The sequence below is a fragment of the Falco cherrug genome, chromosome 5 (assembly GCF_023634085.1).
Source record: "Falco cherrug isolate bFalChe1 chromosome 5, bFalChe1.pri, whole genome shotgun sequence".
In the NCBI taxonomy this organism is placed as follows: Eukaryota; Metazoa; Chordata; class Aves; order Falconiformes; family Falconidae; genus Falco; species Falco cherrug.
Window position 1 is genome coordinate 38,413,869 of NC_073701.1, and position 22,514 is coordinate 38,436,382.

At 42.8% G+C, this 22,514-nt stretch overlaps 2 protein-coding genes across 3 annotated transcripts; both read right to left on the reverse strand.

Moving 5' to 3' along the window:
- Window positions 1-592: 592 nt before the first annotated feature.
- On the reverse strand, window positions 593-13,343 carry WBP11 (WW domain binding protein 11). 2 transcript variants are annotated; one of them, XM_055712066.1, is made up of 13 exons: window positions 13,159-13,343; window positions 11,740-11,786; window positions 11,372-11,485; window positions 10,545-10,576; window positions 9,245-9,338; window positions 8,661-8,857; window positions 7,678-7,811; window positions 6,789-6,988; window positions 5,749-5,943; window positions 5,029-5,130; window positions 3,884-4,192; window positions 2,306-2,488; window positions 593-1,695 (listed from the first exon to the last, which is right to left on the reverse strand). In XM_055712066.1, exons 3-13 carry the CDS (start codon window positions 11,433-11,435, stop codon window positions 1,262-1,264), a joined length of 1,944 nt encoding a protein of 647 aa, XP_055568041.1. In that variant the 5' UTR covers window positions 11,436-11,485; window positions 11,740-11,786; window positions 13,159-13,343; the 3' UTR covers window positions 593-1,261. The 2 variants fall into 2 exon arrangements, with proteins under 2 accessions (XP_055568041.1, XP_005441375.2); XM_005441318.4 differs by lacking the exon at window positions 11,740-11,786.
- Window positions 13,344-17,556: 4,213 nt separating this feature from the next.
- Window positions 17,557-20,648, reverse strand: SMCO3 (single-pass membrane protein with coiled-coil domains 3). Its single transcript, XM_005441319.2, has 3 exons — window positions 20,609-20,648; window positions 20,051-20,101; window positions 17,557-18,380 (listed from the first exon to the last, which is right to left on the reverse strand). Exon 3 carries the CDS (start codon window positions 18,361-18,363, stop codon window positions 17,686-17,688), a length of 678 nt encoding a protein of 225 aa, XP_005441376.1. The 5' UTR covers window positions 18,364-18,380; window positions 20,051-20,101; window positions 20,609-20,648; the 3' UTR covers window positions 17,557-17,685.
- Window positions 20,649-22,514: the final 1,866 nt, after the last annotated feature.

Consider the following 22,514-nt stretch of genomic DNA (forward strand, 5'->3'; position numbering starts at 1 on the left):
TTTCAGATTAGAATAAAGATTAGAATAAAGATTAAATATTTGTTTCTTGCATGTGGTAGCACTTATTGGAATATTTGGCTCTGTCAGTCTAGTGAATGAAGCTAAAGGAATACTTCTGCCAAAATAAAATAATTCCTTAGAATGGAAACATGAGTCTTTTTTAAAGGATCTGCACATTAAAAATACTAACTTCGCAGAGTTTGAAATTAGATTTTCCACAAGTAAAATTATCTGTCAAGCTCTTAAGTAAAAATTGGTAAACAATTTTAATTATGGTAGCCTGGTCAAGATGCATACGGTGGGTATCTGAGGCTTGATATGAAGTAAACCTTTCAATAAGAGTATATAAAATAGTTTTGTAATTATTAGTAATACTTCAGGACAAACTACCAACAAAGGTTGAAAGGGATGTTTAAGAACTTAAAAGAATAGAGCAGAACTCCAGTGAAAAAGACTATGTATTATTTATAATGTAGCTATTGCTTTGCTTTTCTGAGGTTCAGAATGCCTCCATCCTCCCTCAAGATCAGCAAAAAACCTCCCCCCTTTCCATCTACGTGCTAGTTTTAGACAAATAACAAGGAAAGCAGTATTTTGATACACTGAACATTTATTGTCTTTCACAAGACAAAATGAAGTTTCCCCAGTTGATGAAAAGCCATCAAGATGACGATAAAGGGGATAGGGTGTGGAATTCCAGTGTACAGTATATGCCATGAATTACCTCCCTGACTACCCTGGAAGAAAGATGATTGATCAATCTCACTGCAACTAAAAAAAAAAACCAGGATTATAAAATATTTACAGAAAAGAATAGTACAGAAAATAAGACCTGGACAACCATATGCGTATGAAATGCTGCTAACACTTTTCTGGCTCCTTAAAAACCTGTTCCACTACCCTCACCAGAGCATTCAGGATGTGCAAGGATTCAGGCAGAGCATAGTCACACCCCACTCCCACACCCCCCTCCCCAGAGTACCATTATCTCCCTCCAAGGAAGACCGAGGACTTGAGGGAAGCAGCACCGCCTTTACTGTAGTATCTTTCCACCAAGTGGTCTGAAAGGTGGTCTCCAGACACGCCTCATCTGCAGCAGTCTCTATTCAGAGCATACTGACAAGTTAACCTGTGGGTAGGGAACCATTCCCTGTCATGCGAGCCCTTTCATTGCTTGCAGGAGGACTTTCCCTTCTCCTTCCTCCATGGCGGTCTGATCTGTGTTCAGAGGGGCAGGAAAGCTGACTAGGACTATGACAGGTCACAGAAGACCTTCCATTTCCTTCATGAAAGCTTCATACACATCATCCTTTGTCTGTACAGAGATAGGGGCAGATGATCCAGCCTTAGGGGCAGCTTTGGTTAATGGGAGAGCAGGCTCATCATCCTGTTTTCTCTGGGAGGCGGCCGAAGCCCCTTTATTCTCCCGGCGCACTCGCAAGGCAGTGGGCACAAAGCGAGTGATCTCTGCCTTGGGGTTAGTGATCTGCGGCTTGGCACTGATAGTGGCTGTAGCCTTCTTCTCAATGGTGGCTGCACTGGTGTCATCCGCCTTGGGGCGCTGAATCAAGCTGGGTGGGGCACTCAGTACCCCAGGATTTGGAATGGGAGCTGGCGGGAAGAGCCCAGGTGGGGCAGGTCCTAACGGAGGCACCAGAGGTGGCCGTAACATGCCTGGGCGAGGAGGTGGGATACCTGTGAAGAAGAGGAAGCAACAGCTGACTCCACACCTGGAAGTCTTACAAACTTTAGTCAAAAAAAAGCACACAGGCTCAGAAAGCCAAGAAGGAACAAACAAAAACAAACAAACGAAAAAATGCAGCAGCACTGGCTTTAAAACCAAAACATACAAGGTTTCCAACCCTGGACCAAATGCTGCTGGTCCTCAGATTTTGAAAGTCTGTGTATTGCTCCCTTTCAAATTTTAAAGTTATACACTGAAAATAAGGTTTCTTGATAATCCATCCCACTGGAATTTCAGACTCATCAGAAAAATGTCTGACCAGGCATAAAAAACAAATATCCTTATCTCCAACTCATGAAGTAGAGCACCAGTATAGTACCCAGGGGTTATTCAGAAACAGTCCAGCAGAAGTTTAAACTCTGAAATTCCCCTCTTGAAGACAAGTTTCTTGCTACCAAACTACACACAGTGGCATGGCATTACTTATTATTACACAGGAAAATTTAATAGTATAACACAGCCAGGAACAAACTGGTAACTGATTATACTTACTGGCTTCATCAACACAGCAAGAACTGGGAAAACAAAAGACTTGGTACTGAACCAAACAGAACACTTTACCTGGTGGGGCAGGAGGGGGCAGACGAGGAGGAGGACCACGTGGAGGAGGTCCTGGGGGCAGACCTGGTGGGGGTCCTGGGGGAGGGCCAGGTGGTCGCCCAGGTGGAGGGCCTGGTGGCAGAAGTCGAGGTAAAGGCCCACGCAATCCTGGTAAGCCAGGAGGTCTCAGAAACGGAGGAGCTCCTGAAAGCAAGTATACAAAAACAGTTCAGTTTAAAAAAAAAACAACCACACAAACAAAAAACCCCAACAAAACACAAAACAACTATCCCAGCAGCTAAAGATCTTCAACAGTAATTCAAACGCTATTCTACCACTAGCCAGCTGTCAGATTAAACAGATCTTCTAGAAGTCTCAAAAAGAGACAGCAGCTGTAGAGTTTACAGTAAAGCTTCTTCATAATAGTCAAACATAAGTATCATCTCCCATTTGGAAAAAGGGCTTCTCCCCATGTAATGAAGCAATAGCTGAGAACAGATATCGAGCTGAGGTTGTCAGAATTTAAACAGCTAAAAAAACAAATCCAGCTTTTCATTCTGACATTTGATTGCCCTTCTGGCCTGAAAAACAAATAATTTTGCTCTATTGAAAGTAAATGGCTTGAGGTTCCCCCTCTACAAAGTATCAGAAATGGAACAGCAAGGAAGACGTTGGAAAGGGAACTATGCCTGCCCACACCCACAAAAATATTAGTGTGTTCATATAGGATAAAATACTTTAAAATCATAGCATATAGTGCTCCTCACTATTGCCCAACTGTTATCTTAGCAATTTAAGAACAAGCAACAGGTTTATACACTTTTTTAATTACAAAACAACCTGTTACGTTATCCAGTTCAACTATATGGCAATGTCATCAACTTACAGAAAATAAATGGTCTTTCTCCAGATCAAAGAAACTCAAGTGATGGCCCTCAAAAAAAAAAACCAAACCAGTACTGATTGGCTTTATTGCTAACTGTCACTAAGCAGTCTAATATTGATACAAATTCAAATTTACTACTTATTTCATCCAAGGATACTTATCTACCCTAACAAGACTGAAATACATTCATTCAAGTGGTAGAATAGCAGAACCCTTCATTACACCGTAGGTTTAAAAAAAAAAAACAAATAACAACACACAAAAGCCAAAAAAAACCCACCCACAAAACCAAACCACACCAAAACCTGTAACTAGGTAGCAGCTCACAAACCTCTTTAATCATGCCCCAACTCAGCATGGGGAGAATGCCACAAGGGGGGCAGGGGGAAGGCACAAAACTGGAGAGGCATGTGGCACCAGGCCCTGTTCTTCATACTCTCAGCGCTGGCTCCACTGCCACCTGTCAGCATCAGTGCTAACAAACAAGCCAGTGCCCATCAGGCAGACTACAGCTACAAGAGCCTGATGCCTCAAAAGCACAGTACAGCAACAGACTGACGACAGAAGAGAGAACACAGGTCTCAGCAATTACCACGTTGGGCTCCTGCACTGCATCTGTACACATCCTGTAGCTTCAAAACTCCCAAACTGATACACTGCCTGTAGTACCAACAGCCTGCACCTTCCAAACCAGACTAAACCAAAGTATTCACCTGGTGGAGGGCCAGGAGGAAGGCCGGTGGGCGGACCTGGGGGCCTCAGTGGAGGGGCCGGAGGTGGTCCTAGCGGAGGTGGCCCAGGCATAGGAGGTGCCTGTATCTGAGTTGGAGGAACAGGCTGTGGAGGCGGTTGCTGCTGTTGTGCCTGGGAAGTTGCAGTAGATGATGCAGTCTCTGCAAGAGCTTCCTCACTAAGCTGCTGCTGCTGCTGTGATGTCTCTTCAGACTCTGAGTCTTCTTCCTCCTCCTCCTCCTCTTCTGAATATTCCTCCACTTCTCTCCCTTCTTCTGGAATTTCTTGACCTGGAAATGGAGACATACTTATCATATCTGTCCACAGACAATACCTTTGTGAACATCAGAGAAACCTGAGCACACAGAATACAAAGAGGAAAGATAAACCTTACTTCAAAGGAAACTGATCACATTTTATTGTTAAACATAAAACGAAAATAAGAAATTGAAAAAATAAATCCACTCTAGACAGAACTCTGCCACCAAGAGCTATCTGTTCCCACGGGAGCTGAAACTTCTACTACCCATCCAAACTGCAGCTATTTTATCTATAGTTTGTGGGAGCTTGCGGGAAGGGAAGGAAATGGGGACTTAACCTCAAAATAAACATAATCCCTGTGTCCAAGAAGCTCCAGCACCTCCGAAAGACACTGAAGGTGTCTTTCTAAAACAAACCAACCAATCTTCACTCTATCAGTTAACTTATTTCTGCAAAAGGTTATTTTTAGGGAGTACAAATCCTTACAGGTTACAGGCTGAGCCTACAGACTCACCCTTTCTTTTTCATTAAAAAGTTTGTATTTAATTTGAGCAGCTGTTTAAAAAGTAAGCAAGATAAAATTTAGCTGAAAAAAACTATCCCAGTACATCAAAAAAACCCTGTTTCTACTATAACTTCAACTCTGCTGTGCAAAACACACACTAGTAGATTAAAAATAATAATAAAAAACCCAAATCCACAAATACCTAACCACAGTTTATACTCTTAGCAGATATTACATTGTAACCAGTAAAATATTTACTCTATAAAATAAAAACTGTGCAAACAAAAGTCAGCTTGCTGGATAAACCTTAACTGGAAGCCTAATGGCATTACCTCCACTTAATATACCCATCTCACTCACCTGCCATTCGTAGCATCATGGCCTGGAGTGGAGTCAGTTCTTTCATGTTCTTTTTCTTTTTTCGTGACTTCCCAGGCATGTCTGCAAACCGTACACTATGACCTGGGGAAAGCAAAGCATGGGCAAGGGTGGTGGGAGGTGGGAAGAAAATAAAAATAAGATAGATTTAAGTCTCCTACCTGGTATGGATAACATATTCTAACATAACGATGCTCCTTACATAAGGGTTAAAACATTGGTGTTACTGATTATTTGAAGTTTTGCTAATCTAGTATTCTCTATCAATTTGTCTCCCCAAAGCAGTAAAAAAAAACCCAAACACTACCCAAAAGCAGTAGTAGCATAAAATTCAGTTGTCTTAGCTATTCAAATCACTAAGCCTATTTTACATTGAGGCTTAATTTCGGTAGGGTACCCTGTCAATTCAGTGCTTCAGGTGAAAAATGGCTTGCAACCTTACTAAGCTAACTCAACTGTTAAGAAAACACATCCATTTAAGATATACTTTACTTCCAGATCATTTCCTTCTGATCCATCTACTGGTAAAAATTACTCAGCTGTAATTTAGGTGAGTTAGAACTGAATTAGCTGGCTAAACAAATTACTCCACCACCACCCCAGCGTCAGGAGAACAGACACATACTCTGTTAAGTAGTGTTTCTCTTGGGGGAAAAAAATAAAAAAAAAAATCTAACCCCCATGTGCAGCTTCCCACCATACCTGATTTCTTTTCTTCACCACCTTCCCTCTCCTTGTCATTATCACGATGCAGAAAGTCCTCGCCTTCACTGTCTGCATCTGACCTATCGCTGTCACTATCATCACTACTCTCATCATGCTTGTCTTGATCCATATCCTCAGGATAACCTTCATCTTCACTAGTACTGGACATATCATCTTCATGCCCTCGCTGTCCTGCAGGAAGCAAAGTATTAGGAAATGAATAAACTTCAAATACAAAACATTGTCTTACACATCAGTGAATATCTACAGTTAGAAAAATCCCCTCAGCAACAGCATAGACATATTGTCAACCCTTTACTGTTTAGCACACAGTCTTGAGAGTCTACTTATAAGACTGACTATTAACCAGCTGGTTAATCTGCATAGAAACAAGTGAAGGCAACTCCTATCTGTAACTCATTAGACCATTTGTTTGCCAACAGTCCACTATTAAAATACTTCGATGCTTTCCAGTATGCAATAAATCTGATCTACCCATTCACAAGTTTCTAAGGACGATACAGTAACTGGGTGAAAAGGAGGATCTAGGCTCTCCTACCAAATGCATACCCAGGGTTGGCTGGGGGTTTTGTTGTTGTGATTTTGGTTTGGGGTGGGTTTTCAGGGTTGGTTTTGGTTGTGGGGGTTTTTTTTGTGGGTCTTTTTTTTTTTAAAAAAAGGAAGACTTCTCTGAGGATGGCTGTGTTTTTCTTAAGGGACACTATGTAAAATGTTTCAGCACTGTTAAGATTACATAGAAAATATTTAAACTGTGCAACCTAATTACAAAGATTCTGAAAGTTAAAATCAGAAGTTTCAACACTTAAAACATTGCTGATAACAATAATGCAGATATTATGAAATATACCAGAATCACCTCAGAGGCATAATCGCTTATAAAGAGTCCTTCAAGTAGTATTAACACCCATAATGCTCAGAGAATACCTTGTCTAGGGCACACTATGTTTGTACTAGTACTATTATTAGCAGCAAAACACAGAAGTCAAAACCCCAGACAGTAATAGGAAAATCCTTACCTGCTTCAGAACTGTAAGAAATCTCCTCTTCTCGCCTTCGAGGAGCCATCTCCAAGGTGAAACCCACTTTACGGCCATACATCTGTAGGACTTGAGGTGGAGGTGGCCCTGGTGGAGGTCCAGGGGGTTTCCTGCCTGGAGGTAAACGTGGAACACCAAGCCCAGGAGGAGGAAGTACAGAAATAGACCGAACTGGTGGTCTGGAAATAAGAAAGGAAATGAAAAAGGTAGGAACACAGACAAATGAAAGCAAACATGCACTTAATAGAATACTTTAGCCTTGTCTCAATTGCTTACACAGCAGCCTTCTAAGAAGAAACATGAGCATTTATAAAGAATAGATTCGTCTCAAGGAGTTTACAACCCCATACAAAGACATGACTGCTGAAGATCAGACAAAAGTAAGCTTTTTGGAAGGCAACTGAAGGCAACAAATAAAGCAAGACTTGAATCCCAACAAAGAAGCAGAATGAAATAATTACAAAGTTGGTGAAAACAGAAGGCTGTTCCGAAAGAAACAGAACTAGTATTAGAATGACAAACCTAGTAAGTAAACCAGAAGTTTAAACTCAACATACTAGTAAGACTAAAAAACACATACGGCAATTTAAGGGGCATTGATGTTCAAAGTGGCAGAGCTTTAAGTTTTACTGATATGCAGAAAGACAAACACTGGAAGATACAGTGTATTACTCAAAGCAGTTTAAACAAAAACCTGTAATAGTAGAGAAAGATTTAAAAGGGCTTTGGTTACAAGAAAAGTACAATTCACTCATACAGAATTCCTCATTTCTGCTGTCAGTACTAACTCTGTTTCTACCCTTAGCTCCTCCCCAGTAATAAGAGTGCTCCTTTTTTCTTCCCTTCCCAAGTTTCTTTTTTCACTTACCCATAGGCTGATGTCTTCTTGAGGATAGAAGGTGGCTGGGCCCCTGGAAGGGGAATGTCCTGTATGAGGATGTTGGAGGGAGCATGTGGCATATCTGGTAAGGGGATACTTTCCACTTCAACATGCTGAGCATTCTGGGGAGGAAAAGAAGAAAAAAAAAAAAAAAAAAGAGATAATTGGTTACTCCCACAGAAACTACTGCACAACCTCATTACCTTTCAGAGTACAGAACACATGGGACCTTCCATCACTTGCCAAGTTGTCTGTTCTTAGGGCATGTTATCTTGTAGCAGTTCATGAAAAATACTTGGGAAAATGTCAGCAGTAAAAGCTTTCAATGCAAAACAAATACATGCAGTGCACCTCTGAAAGGCTTTACTATTTCAAAATCAGTCATATTACCATTTCCTTTTAGACCTTCAGCCCCAAAGCAAAGGGGCTACAGACAAGTATGTCTGTATTTAAGTATCCAGAAGGCAAAAGTTATAAGCTGCTGCATATTCCAAAGGAAAAAAATTATAATCTTACAGATACTTGCAGTTGGGCAACATTATGTTCTCCAATAGGGTAGGGAAGAATGTCAAAGAAAACCCTTTAAAGGAATGCCAAAGGATTCTCATTGTTTCCAGCAACAGATTTAGCAGAAATTCACAGAAATATCAACTGCACATTCACAAGCTCTCTCTCCAATACAGAAAACAAACTCTCATATTGTTAATTTGCAACTTAAAATTTCCCTTTCCCCTGTAACATCACATTGAATGAAATCAGTATATCAGAGATGAGAACAGACTTGACAACCCCCATGCTGTCCTTACTGAAATGCTGCAACTAAAGATACTACGCAAATTCATGTAAGTACTTAATATGGGCCACGATATATACACTGGTCTCTCAAAAGTTCTCTTCCTTTCCAACTATTACGCTTAACTAGCAAAAATTATACCCTACCACAATTACAAGCCTGAAAAAATAATTATTACCTTGACAGCATCAAAATACTGGCTGAGTTGTGATCTCTTCTGCTCATACTCTACTTCCAGCTTGCGCAGTTCTTTATAGATGTCAGGATTCTCCTTCTCATAGAGCCGCAAGATACGCTCAAAAGTCTCACGAAGTTTTTTGCGTTTATCCTTTAGTACTTTTTCATTAAGTTGTGGCTGCTGTACTGGGTTAAACTCTAATACAAGACCGCAAAAAACAACCCCAAAAATTCCTAGGTTACTCTACTGCACAACTGTGATGAACGAAACAACTTCAAAGCAAACAATTTTCAACCCCTATTTTCAGGAAGTCTTCAGCCTTATAATAATCCTCTCCTTCAACTTTACGTTAATATCACACACACTACTCATTATCAGCCACCTTCCTGGAAAAAAAAAAGTTATCTTTGATGGCAACACACCACCTCAAATCATCATTAATCCCCCATTATTCATAGAATCTCCCCTTCTAACAGGAAAGGAAAAACATTACTCTATTTTAGTCTCCTAGTCACCCCTTAAAACTTTGTCATGCATCTCCATAAACCACTGCGTAAGTCCAACACCTGGTATCTCTCACTCACCCATCTCATCCAATTTCTCCATGTCCCTGATAATCTGCTTTGGATCTTTCATCTTCAGTACAGCTGCTCGTACCATCATTCGTTGCTTTTTGTTCTAAGAAAAGCAGAGATCAAGCAGATCAGAAAAGTGTCACAGAAGAGAGAGAGGTAACAGTTGTATCAAATACCCCTTTCTCAGTATTTCCGGTCTGCAGGAAAAACACACCTCAAGATGTCGTGCAAATACTAACCACAGTACAAATCTGCAGCAAAGGGAATTAAAAATTCTGGCTATCTTGCTAATTACAAATGCTTCTAGAACTCATTCACTCAGATCAAGATACATACAATCAACAAGATAACCAACTGACAAAATGTATACAGTAAAACACACTAAAAAAGTATGCAAGTCTTAGGTAGTTTATCTGTTGTTTGGGTGGGTTTTTTTTAATTCCCAAGTACTTACAATAACATTTCAAAAACTGTAATCGTTACAAGTTAGAACACAGCAGATGACTGAGATGGTAAAAGACCTTGTTGCAGCTTGATAGTTTGAAGAGTGCTGTGACAATTGGTGCCCCATGTGAGGCCTTTCAGATTATGAGGCTGAGTGTAATGAGCAGCGACAGCAGTGATGGCTGTGCTGGGGAATATGTTTGAAGTTTTGAACAGTGACGGCAGTGCCCAATGTAGCAGAGACAGGCGGGGATAGCCTGTGATCCAGATCACATTGAGATAGGAGGGAAGAGCCTGGGGATCTGGATCAGACACCGGTAAAGGTGAGCCATTGTGATCAAAGAGAAGGAAGCCTGACTGTCGTGGAGTTAAGAGACTGAGGGTAAAGGGCAACAGTGGCAGAGTACACGGCCAGACGTGGCAGCAGCCCACAGCGGTGGCGGGTACAGAGCGGGTCCAGCTAGACAGCAGTGATGGCTGTGCTGGGGGAAGGCACAAGAGCAGCCAAGGAAGAGGTAAGAGAGGAAGAAGCAGAGAGAAGAGAGAGAACACACACCCTGGATGAGGTTAAACGAGGAGAAGGCAGCAGAGAGCATGAAGAGTATGCTGGTATGAGATGGTAAAAGACCTTGTTGCAGCTTGATAGTTTGGAGAGTACTGCGACAGATGATGAGACAGTTACCCAAAACAAGATTTCTATTTATGTTTTCTTAAGCTACTCGTTTGGAAAGTATTTTCTGAAGTCAATCTTAGAATATCAACCAAAACATCTGTAGTCTATGCATCAGCCGCAGCCCAATACAGTCACAAACATCATACTTTTTACTTGGCATTGCCTGTACTCATTCCTGATCTTTTTATTTACCTTCTTTAGTTCCCTTTTCCGAGCTTCCTTCCCTAGAAAGGAGGGGGGAAAAAAGAAAGAAAAAGTGAAGACTTGAAAGAGACAATCAAATCCATGAAGAACCTTTCCTTCATCAAGATTAGTGCTGTTTCTCAAGAGTTCACTCATTTTATACATATTATAACTGTTTAACTCATCTTGCTACTGATAAATACAGCATGAAACATTTTTCATGTGTTACACAAAAGGGATACAGCAGTCTTCATGTCTCCAGAAGCAGCGGCATTTGTATACAAAAAATAACAGGCAGCAAAAGTCAGAGCTATATGTGCAGTCATGAAAAGACTGCTTCCCAGAAGCTGCAACAGAATCAACAGACAACCCACTTTAAAAATATGTAGGCTTTGAGTATGCATCTGAAATAAAGTACATTCACTGTGGAAGTCAAGATTTTCTTTCTCTGCTTAGCAGAGTATCTGGCATACTGCCAAAAGGAAAAAAACGGTTAGACAATTCCCTCATCTAACCAGAGCATCTACAAAATTTAACATTTCTCAAATTCTAGCCTCAAACAGAAACTAAGTCCCAAGAAACAGCTTGCAGTTTAGTCAAAAGCTAGGTACAAAGGTCTTTGAACACTGATAACTACAGCAAAAACGAAGAGAAGCAACAGCATGAAAGCAAGCAGGTTTATCAGGATTTTTTTTAACAAAACTCAAATACAATTTTTCAAGATAGGGAAACTCAATTCTGATTCACAGGTGAAGATCATATCATCAGAGAAAGCTTTTTATCTGCTTCCCTAAGACTCCCCCATTCCCATCTGTTTAGCTTTTACAAATACTTACGGGCCTGATCCGTGGGATTCATAAACTTCCCACTCTTGGTGGATGATGTAGATCTCCGCCCCATTTTGACCTTTTCCCTTCTGCCTCAAAAAAAATCCTTTAAAAAAGACAGATCTGGAAAAGATGACATGGTTTCAGGTCCTATGCACCAGTAGGTTGAATATGCTTATTTCTCTTCTCTGTATCAGCAAGTTGCTCCCTCAAAAAACGCAAATACTTGTGAGGTCCTCAAACCCTACTACAGGCTCAGGCATTCACATCAAGATCACCCTACATTAACTAAGTACTACTATTTAACTAAGTACCTACTTACTACTACTTTACTAAGCACCTATTTTAAGATAATCATCTACTCCATTATTACTCACTCCAAAATTCAAACCGAGAAGCTTCTTGCTTATACCATGGTGAGGAACTGGGGAAAGAGAAACATACATTGTATTTTTATAAAAGCATATCAGAGCCCTTCTAGCTTTTCATTTACTTTCATATGAGCTCTCCAATTTTTACATTTCCATTCCTCTTTCAAATGTTTCCCACAAATTTCCTCCTTTTCTCAGACTTTTAGGCTGCCCTTGATTTCTCTCCCAAGTACCCACCGTATCCAACATGTGTTCCATACACATCTGTGTCTTCTCCTCCCCATAAACCACTGCTCTTATGCTCTCTACCTCCATCAGTGTTATTTCAAGCTATGTTATGATGACCAGAGAAAAAAGGTTACTCTGGAAAGAGTTATTTCCTGTCTTTAGACATTTCTTCAACTATGTAAGTGTCTAAACTACCTGTGATGTTTCTCTCACAGCTCTGATCTCCCCCCACCTCCACGCCTACTTCCCTGCCAAAACATTGTGTGTTGGGAGAGGGGGATGAGGGGGGGAAGCGGGGGCGGGACATACGGCAAACAACAAAATAATCCCACCACACAACAGATTCTACCCCAAAATCTAGAACACCCTCTGAAATTTAGGAGCTGCTGGGATGTAGCTTTCTAGTCACCATAACTGCATCCAAATAGATCACCACCGAAGTGAAAGCATTCACAAGTTCGATATGAAGTTTTCTGCAGCCTAACTGCAGTCACTATGTGCATCCTTTTCTCATGCTTACATAAGATACTACCTCCAAACTACTAAATTACATGCCTCCCCTTACCCCCCAAAAAGACATTTAAGCACTGTGCCTCATTTCATACTTTAAGGCCCAACAGAAGGGGTCCCTAGCAAGCTCCAAGAACTGACCCCATTCAATGCACTGACTAGTTAAAATCTGCAGAGCTCTGCTCACGGCTTACGCTACCAGGTTACGCTCTCAGGTGGCCTGCTGTTTGCCAGAGCACCCCACGATTTGTGATCCCCAAAAACATATTCCCTTTTTCTAAGATCATGACTTTTTTGCATGACACTATCATTTCTTTAGGCGGGAAGCTCACCAAACAGAGATGGAAGTTAAGAGTTGCACCTCGTATTTATAACGTTTAAAGGCTAAAGAGAAAGAGAATAAACTTCTGAAACCTTGACCCCAAACCCTCTTCGGGCACAAAGCTAAGAGCTTCAATGCTACAAATTAACATCCGAAAGTGAAAAAAACAACAACCACTAAAGTTATGATTATTTTTTTGCTCACTGAGGACAGAGGCAAGAAAGCCTCCCACGAGGCACACGACTGCCTGCCCTCCTCCCCCGGCGGAGGAAGCGAAGGCGCAGTGCAAACCGCCGCCTTCCCCTCGCTTCGCTTCCCTTCCTCTTCCCCTTCCCCCGACCCCAGCACGGCCCCGGTCCTCTCACCCCTCCGCCCGGCCGGGGCGGCCCGACTCTCTCCCACTGCGGCCTCTATAACCCCCGCGCTGCCCGCCGCCGCGGCCCCACCGCCATCTTGAACCGGGACCGAATGGCGCGCCGCCGCAAAGCGCGACTGCCGCGCCGCGCGGAACCGCGCTCCGGAAGTGGCGACTTTGGCGCGTCAGCCCCGACTCTGATTCCACCGCCCCTCGCTGCCCCGCCTGGAGGCTCCGCTATGGGTGGGCAGGGGGTGGGGCCGGGAGGCGGGCAGGGGGCGTGGCTGGCAGGCAGGGCAGGGGGCGTGGCTGGCAGGCAGGGGAGCGGAGCGGCGGCCGCCGGCGCCTTTGGTGTGCGGGAGTGCCGTGCCGGTGCGACCGGCGATGGAAGCGCGCTGGGGCAGAAGAGGAGCCCTGTGAACGTGGGCACTGCGGGCACTGCCCCCGCGCTCTCCGGGGGGGGGGCTGCGCAGCGCCTCCCTGCCCCCAAACACGGCAGGGCCGCGAGAAGCCCCTGTCCGTGGGGAATGGGGGCGAAGAAGCGCTGAGGGTGCAGGAGGCCCGCCTAGTCTCAGGCGTTAATACGCGTTGCTTGCTGGGTTGGCCTGAACGCAGCACTGCTCCCCTGTTAGTAGGGCTGGCATCCCTTGGCACCCCTCGGTTAGGCTCCTGTGCCAGCTGCTGTTTGGGGGGACTACTGGAGAAAAGGGACCCGATGACATTCATCAGGCAACCCGGGCCATACAACGAACACAGCTAGTCTGGAGCCAGCAGGGACCGCAGAAACTGCTCTGTTACTTGTCTTTCACTGCAGCCACCCCTGCGGTGTGATCAGCTTTGCAGAGGCTGGTGGACACTTCGGTAGGAACTGTTACACCTCATTGCCCAAAGTGCCTCTCCCAGCAAAAGTCCCCAGACACATGAAAAACCAGGATAAAGGTAGACAAAACAGCCCCTGGGAGACCAGTTACATCACTGTGAATAAGGAGGGGGCAAGCAGTGAAGGATGGGTGCAGGCGTGAAGAAACAACATGCCAGGGGGAGGTTACAGGAAGGACATTTTTCTATTCACCAAAGCACCTGACAGCAGAGGTGGTCTAACGCCCAAGCAGGATTTTTAGACCCCCTGCTCTGGGTGAAGGTACCATGCAACACGATGTTGTTACAGTTTTTCAAATAATGGAGGCTTAGTTGGCAAACTTGAAAATTACAAAGGATCCTTGCAGGGTGGGCAAGAGCAAGACTACAAGCTGCACGTCACATTAACACCGACATCAGCTGCAAACCGCACAAAATCTAAGTCAGCAAGTGGCCAGCCCAGAGGCAACCTCAGAGACAGAGCTTCAAGAGCTCTCAGCACCTAGGAGTCTTGCTAACCATGTACACAGCAGTCATCCGCTCCCTGTGCCTCCTTGGCCTGTTCTGTTACATTGTTCTTGTTACCAGAAAGAATTTGCTGCAGGGCAGATTTCCGTTGCAACCATCCAGTGTTTGTTTCTACACAGGTTTGGAAGCAGCTTAGACTGGTTTGGGCTGGTTTACAGGTTTTTTACTTTTTTGGAACTGTTCTTATTTGAAACATGCATGTTATACAGTTATAATTCTTCATCTTTTCACCAGAACAACAGTCTGAGCAGAGGGGGGGGATGCTTGACGGGGTGTGATAGGAATACTGTAGCCATGCACATGCCTGTCATGTGCTATGTCACTGGAGAGGGGGATAGCTGAGGCTTTGAAGATTGCCTCTTCTCACAAGGCTTGGGGTCTTCTGTCATAATACTGGGCTCAGTGAGGACAGTGGTACTGCCTCAGTCTTAACTGCTTTCTCCCAGCAGTGTCTGCTGACTTGGAGGACCATAGTCCTCTCATTTCTCACTGGGGACTTCTGCCATACCAAGGGGCAGCTCCAGGGAGTCTAGAGGAGAAGCATCAACAGGCTGGTTATAACATCTTTGGAGGACCAAGTGTAAGACTGGTCAGAGAGCTAGAGAGAGCAGGAATTATTTTTTATTTTGTGGGACAGACTTTCAGTTACCAAGCAGAAACAGAGCTAAGCTAGAGTAACACTCCACTGGATGCTCTCCTTTACATCTAGCCGGTTGCACTCAGTTCAAGTATGTAACTGTTGGTAATACAAGTAAAACCCATTGATTTTCTTACTGCTAGAGTTGGGGGAAAGAGTTTGAGAAGATCCCAAGCTGATCAGCAGGTTTTTTGACTTCAAACCCACCTTGTTATGGCTGTGTGTTGCTATACCCCTCTATGAGGTCACGGGCAGCTCTCTTAGCTGGCTGGGGATGCTGGCCTGGCCTCTGTGAGCTCACAGCATCCTACCTCATAAGCGGAGGGACAGGCTGCCGCCCACCAGTCTCCAACATCTCCAACATCTTCAACATCTTCCAACATCTCATGGGCATGACACCTGCCACACCAGCTGCTGTGGGCAAGCCAGCTTTCCTTTAAACCCACCAGGAACAAGGATCTATCAAGAGGTGAATAGAAATTGTGTATCTTTACATTCTTTATTGCGTATCACATTTACCCTGACACAGCTTGGAATTTGCTTTCAAGAAAATGTGGACAAACTGCCTAAAAAGTACAACAGATTTGTTTTTATTTGACTCCACTGTTCTCATATAGCCGTGATGGGCAGTCTTGCAAACATATGTACTGATTTGGTGGGTTTTCTTCCTAAATGAGAATGCACATTTGCATGCAGAAAGTCGGTAGGAGCCAGGAACTCCTGCCTCTCTAACACTCAATATCACTGTTCTGCTGATCGACAGTCTCTTGCCTCTAAACAAGTACCTCTAAACCGGGCGCCACATGTCAGGAGATGGGAGATGTCGCATCTTGGCGAAATGATGCCTCAGGTCACCATATCACCCACCACAATACCTCATGTGAGGCAAGGCAGAGCTTTTTGCCTCCTCTAAATTGGCTTTCTTGACCCACACTGCCCAGTGTGCAGCTTGTGCTGGTCCCAGTTTGTAAGTACCTAGCACTCATCTGGCTGGCAGAGATGCTTGAAAGCCAGCAGCTGCATTGCCATCTGGTGGCTTTTGAACACAAAAGCAGAGAGGAATCAGCAAAGATGATTAAAATGGGAACAGTGGGGGGGGAAAAACCTGCACAACAAAAACCAAAACCCAGAATGGAAGTGTTATGAATCCAGTGTAGATCTTCCCTGTTGCGCTCTCACCCGTGTCTTTATTTTCATAGGCATGATCTAGTTATTATTATAATAATCTAATATCTCTAATATTAAATATTAACAAATGCATTAATTTGAATAAGCTTTTAGTATGGGGGAAGCTTTTACTAAAAAAGAGCGGTCTATCATGGATATAAAAAAGAATTTATAAGTTGCATCTATAATGAATTTTATTCTTTTTTCATTATTTGTTTTAAGATTGGGTTTTCAGACAGGAAAAAAAACCCAACAACCAAACCAAGTACAGGAAAGAGAAGTCTTACAGTACCCAGGTACATTTTTATTAATTTGTAAATTACCTCCCCCCCCAAAGATCAAAGCAAAAAAAGCAAACCACAGCAAAAGCAGAGCAAGAGACTGCAAATCATGTTTTTGCTTCAAGCTTTGTTTTCAAAACCTGAAAAATAAGGGCATTTGGTAGCATATTCTGAAATGCAGAATCTAAGCATACTTTTGGCCGTCCCATGTTGGTGGGACTGCGTAAAGCACTTGAAAATAAATTTAGTGCATTAATAGGGCTGTAACAGACATTTCAATCAACACAGCAACAACTGTTCAGAGAAATGTTTACTTATGAGTTGCCAGGAGCAGGGCATTGCTGAACATAAGAGGTTATTTACAGTCAAGCATGCCTAGAGCACTACAGCTGCTTTCTCTCAGTTGTGGGACAAGGTTCTGTGTGTTTACCTGTAGGCCCATATTTCTCTTACCTGCTAATCTAGTGGAATTAGACTTTATTAAAAGAAGATCTCTGTTTGGCTTCTTTGGCAGGGATGGGACAGGAAATAGTAGTTAAATATGCTTCAGCTAGTCCTTGTAAGCAGTTCAGCGTACAGGGAATTCAGCCTATCAGATTTAGCACTAATCCACACTAAGAGTATAGCAACCACAGCTGTCCTGATGAGCCCTCCAGATGATGACAAGGACCAGCATGTTGAAATTTTTTTTTCCCATCATGTTGTCATCTTTTATATAGAAACACAACAAGAAAAAATCACGTCTTCTCACCACTGCTGCTCTAGCAGTGAGTATTACTGTCACTGGTACAAATTACAGTTCAAGGTTATCTACAAAGCATTCCAGAAAACAGCTGAAGGAAAGGTGCAAAGTATTTGAAGCATTACCTCCATGAAGCATCTATAAGCCAGTTCCCTATTAATATATTTCAGTGCCAATTCCCTGATCTGTCACATCTCTTGCTCTGCTGCTACTAATAAGAGAAAAAGCCATCAGTAGTTCATTTACCATAATGAATTGAAAAGGTTTCTGCAGGCATAGCTGCTGCAGCCACTGTCACAGCAGGAAGGAGAACTGCAACTTCATTCACTGAACCTGCTGTCTCACCAAAGAAGTCACTTCATTTATGGCACGCTGGTACTTTTCTGAGGCTGCTTTAAATTCAGCCAGGTGCTCCTCATAGCTTCTCACAGCTGTGAGAAGCTGATTCCTCTCCACGGCTCCCAGGATGGCATGAAGGATCATTTCAATGCCGAGCCCAAGAATGGTGATGCTGATTCCCCCAAGAACAGATGCCCCAATCTGTGCAAGGAGACTGACGAGCTTGCTTACAGTGAGAGTTATAAGGTTGGAGCCAAGAAGTTTGATAGCTACCATCCCAGCTGTTGAAGTTGCTTCTCCAAGAACAACAGAAAAAACTTTATGGGCTATTGCAATTTTCTCCAACTCAGGCTCTTTGATGTCATACAGCTTTTGGTACAGCACAGGCTCTAGCTTTTCCTTCATGTCACTATCAATCTTCTGCACTTGATGCTGAATCTCACTCATCGCTTGAATGATGATGTCACAGTTTTCCTTGACAGTGCTGCTCTCTTTCATCTGAATGAGGGTAATTGTACAGCCCAGGTGTTCATTCAGCACTCCAGCTAGCTCATTTGTTGCATGGAAATTTGTGGACATGCAGTCGAGCAATTCCTGGTGCAGATGGATCAATTCTTGCCTTCTTTTGGGGTTATCTGGGTAAAGGAGGTCACTCAATGCCATTCTTTAGAAATAGCCTACTTCAAGAGAGAAAAGAAATCTCTTACCCTGTTCAAAACCCATAACCCTAGCCTTTAAAGAACAGTGAAATGTCTTTTGTCTCTGCATCACTGGTTCTTTTTATACTCAACAAGTCAAATCCCAAGGCATAGCTTGTAAATGTAAAAATCTAAATTCTTGCTTTGGAACTTTAGCCAAATGATTGGAAAAGGACCTTATGAGACATTGGACATACTCAGAGCAACAAAAATAGCGAACAAATATGTAATTAGCAGACTGGTAAAATGAACAGGGGTCATTCTTCACCTGTGAAACTGAACATGGTAGAAGCTGAACTAGTTCACTAAAAAAATGGAACAATTCTCATCTAATCAGCAAAATCTAAAATAAGCTGTGGAAATAAAAGGCCTGTTCTAGACACACTTTTTTATCAGCCTATTTTTTTCAGTTAGTGTCATCTGATTTTTAAACAACTATGGTGGCTGGTGGAATGGGCAAAGTCCATATCAACACAAGGGTGTTTATGCCAGTGTAGTTTATTTCTCCTCACATTCAAGAGAAAATGTTACTATATAAGCACTCTGTGCTGCTACTAATAAACTTACACTTGGGGATTCATAGAGAATAATACAATTATGTATCATAAACCCACCCTAACTTACATCACCTTACACACATCTCCGACTGTATTTCCTTCCCTGATATTTAGCCCCATTCCCTCATTGTTTATTCACCTCCCTAATGCTGTAATGGATTCACCATTGTTTTTTCACTTGTGAACATCAAACAGCTGCAGACAGCCATATGATGTCAGCACACTGTGTAGGCACCCTGAGGTGCACCTACTCTGGCAGGACATCTGTGATGGCAGACTGCCTTGGAGCAGCACGCACTGGCTTGCAGGAACAGCCCCGCTTGCACAGCCACGCTCCTTCCATATCCAGGGTGTCCTGTTTGAAGCTAATATCAGCAGGTGTTCACCAGGCTCCTAGGACATGACTGAGCAGAATGTGGCACTCCCTTACCACTGTACAGACCTGAGCACAAAATTTAACTCCTTTTATTCCTCTCCCGCAAACATTTGTGTCTAATCCTTAGGGTCACCATTCCTCTCTGAGCTGTCACTGCTTTGCTTCTGTAATCAACTCTGTGACACTTCCCTTTAACCCATCATCAGCTGCAAAGTAAAAATGCTTTAGCATGTTTTTGACTTAAATGCTATGTCTTACTTTGCTGCAGCAGGGACAAACTACGAATGAGAGGGTGACTTGTTTCTTTGCTGGTACTTTAGTGTTCTCAGCCCTTTTATTGCAAATCTGGGCCACTTTTATGCAGTGCTTCACATTTTCCCAAGACAAACCTCTTCTTGCTGTTCGTGCCTATATATCACAGTTACAGCTAAAAATAGTTATGTGTAGGGGACTAGCTAGATTTTTCTTCTTAAAAAGATAACTTTGTGTCCTTTCAGTCCTTTGTAGTTCTTGCATTATCTGCTAACTGCAAATCATCTGACACTGACCCAGCTGTATTTTACTAAACACACCCTCCCCCAGAAGATATCTGTAAAAAACAATTATTTCAACAGTCCCCTAGCCAAATTTTAGTCTCAGTGTTGAAATACAAGCCAGTCTGAAGAGAATTTTTTCTGCAGTACTTCACACAGTACTGTACCTTTCTTTCAGCCACTTACCTTGTAGCTCTGTCAAGAGAGTAAAATCTTTAACACATCTTTTTCTTCAAGCTGGAGGGAGAAAAGTGCATATACAGTAAAGGTTTATGATTTTCAGGAAACATAAAACCATGTCAATGCAAGGTATGATTTCCTATCAGTTCTGCCTCAGGGATGTTGCTGTCTTGCTCTCTGACTCAGTATGATATTAGCTCCTTTCTACCCTGGTGATGCTTTGTTGAAAGGTCATTTGTTTCTTCCTTATTCATAGAAACTGAGAAGACAATGTGTTCTAAGAGGGATAGCCCTTCAACAAACATTTTATGTACTAGACAGGTATGGAGGAGACTCAGCGTCTATTCTTTACGCAAGATTATTTCAGCTTCCTATAAGTGCTCTAGATTTTTTCTCTTAATGCTAAAATTGCCTTCTAGTTCTTCACGTTAACTTTTTTGATAGTTTTTACATTTGCTTTCTAGAGTTAGGCAGGCCACATATATGTCCATATTTCTGACTATTTCTCCAGCTCCAGGAGATTTTCCCCTGAAGCTTTTCTAATTAAACATTTAGACAGCCTACCTGATTTTGTCTGAGTGCTCCCGCAATCAGCTGAAATGTGTGTGGCAGAGTGACTTCATCCTTTTTCCCCTGTGTTCCTCTAGTGGTTTCCAGCAGCATGTGATGAGCTAGGGATCCAGAGGCTGGGCTGCAGCTGGGTCCTGTTGCCTGTCCGCTTGTCATTAATTCTATCGTGTGATGTTTACTCAGATTCATCTCATTTTCTTCCTCCTTTCCCCTTCCAATTTTAATAGATTTCGGTTTATCTAACACTAGTGCCAAATTGTTAGATCCTCCAAAGGCATTCTGTTCCTAGAGAGCAGAGGTACAGCATGAATCCCCCTGCCTATGACAAAGGGGGTGGGTACAGCCGTGGTACACAGATACCTACACCTATGGCTGGAAGGGATGGATTACTTGCTGTTCTGAGAACACAAAACATGTAGGACATCACTTTTCATACATACAGATAAAGGATTAGGTTTTGTACTGAGATTTATAAATTTCTATTGTTTATAGGTATCAACAATAAACACTAACTCTTGCAGCTGTTCCTTGAAATAATGGTTTTTTTTTGCCATGACTGGTTTTGCATGACCTGCAAATTATGGAAGAAAAGTTGGATAGTCCCTCACAAATAGAAAAATAGATACCACAGACAGTAAAAATAGGCTTCATCTATCCCAGGAAGACAAGCTTGTACTTCTGCCTTCATCCAAGCTCTAGACAGCTTTCATGCTCTGGTCCTTAGAAAGATGGACCTGCTGCCTACTAGGCTCTGGTCATGAATGCTGCCTCCCCAGCAGAGAGTGGCTGAGTTCTCAGGTGCAACTAGAAGATCAAGCTCAAAATACTCTGCAACTGCCAGAGTTTTTCCCTGAAACCTGAGCTATTGTATTCAATCCAGAGCCAGATTATCAAACTCTCCTTGTTTTCAGAGCTGTAGGCATGAGAAAATGAGCTGAGAGGGAACACTAATGATTTAACTATTACATTTCTGCAATCATCAATTAGTTGTGAATCCTGTTATTAACTGAGAATGCCATGTAGTCCTGAAGTACTTCTTTCAATATTAGACTGAACTGAATTGATCAGGCTGACAACTGCCTCTGTGTCACATTCTGTAGGCTGGAAACTGATTTCAGGTCTTCAAGATCTGCAGTAGATAAAAATTCTAAAGTATCATTTGGAACATGACAGAAAATCATTTAAACACTAAGCAAGCAGTTTTATTCCTGCTTTACTCTGGGTCTTTAGGGAAGATTAATAGCTGTTGTTTCAGAGCTATTAAGTTTGAGTGAAAGACTTCATCTAGAGTGCCTGTCACCCTTCTTTGCTGCAATTTGCCAGGTCATCTCCTCTGATGCCATGAGAGTGGAAGAAGTAGTGTGGAGACCCAGAGCCAGCTCTGGTTGAACAGCAGTGGAGGCTAGCATCAATTTTGCCATTTCACACAATTTCAGACTACTTTTGCAGTGGGAAGGAAAAGGAGAAAGAGGCAGAGGGTTGAGCTGAGCACTGAGAGAAAAGTCTTTAAATGTATGAAGTGGGATGGGAAGCTGCAACTGCTTGGACACATCTAACTACACATCTAACCACATCAACAACTAATGAAATGTCTCTGCTGAAACCAGCCTGGCTTTACAGGGCTGTGGCACAAGCAAAGACAACATCAGGAGCAGTCTTTCAGCTGCGTCCTGTCCCAAGACTGAACCTGCAGTTGACCTTGGGAGAACGCTTAGGTGCAAGCTGAAGGACATAAAACTTCCTTAGTAGTCAAAATAGTAGCAAGACAGGAGCCCAAGCAAGGAGGACATTTTGTGTTTTCATCTGTCAAGGGATGCTTGCAAACAGCTAACCCATGTATGAACTGATAGATATGGGTCAGTTCGGAGGAAACCGTAGCCTGACAAAATGTTGCATTCTC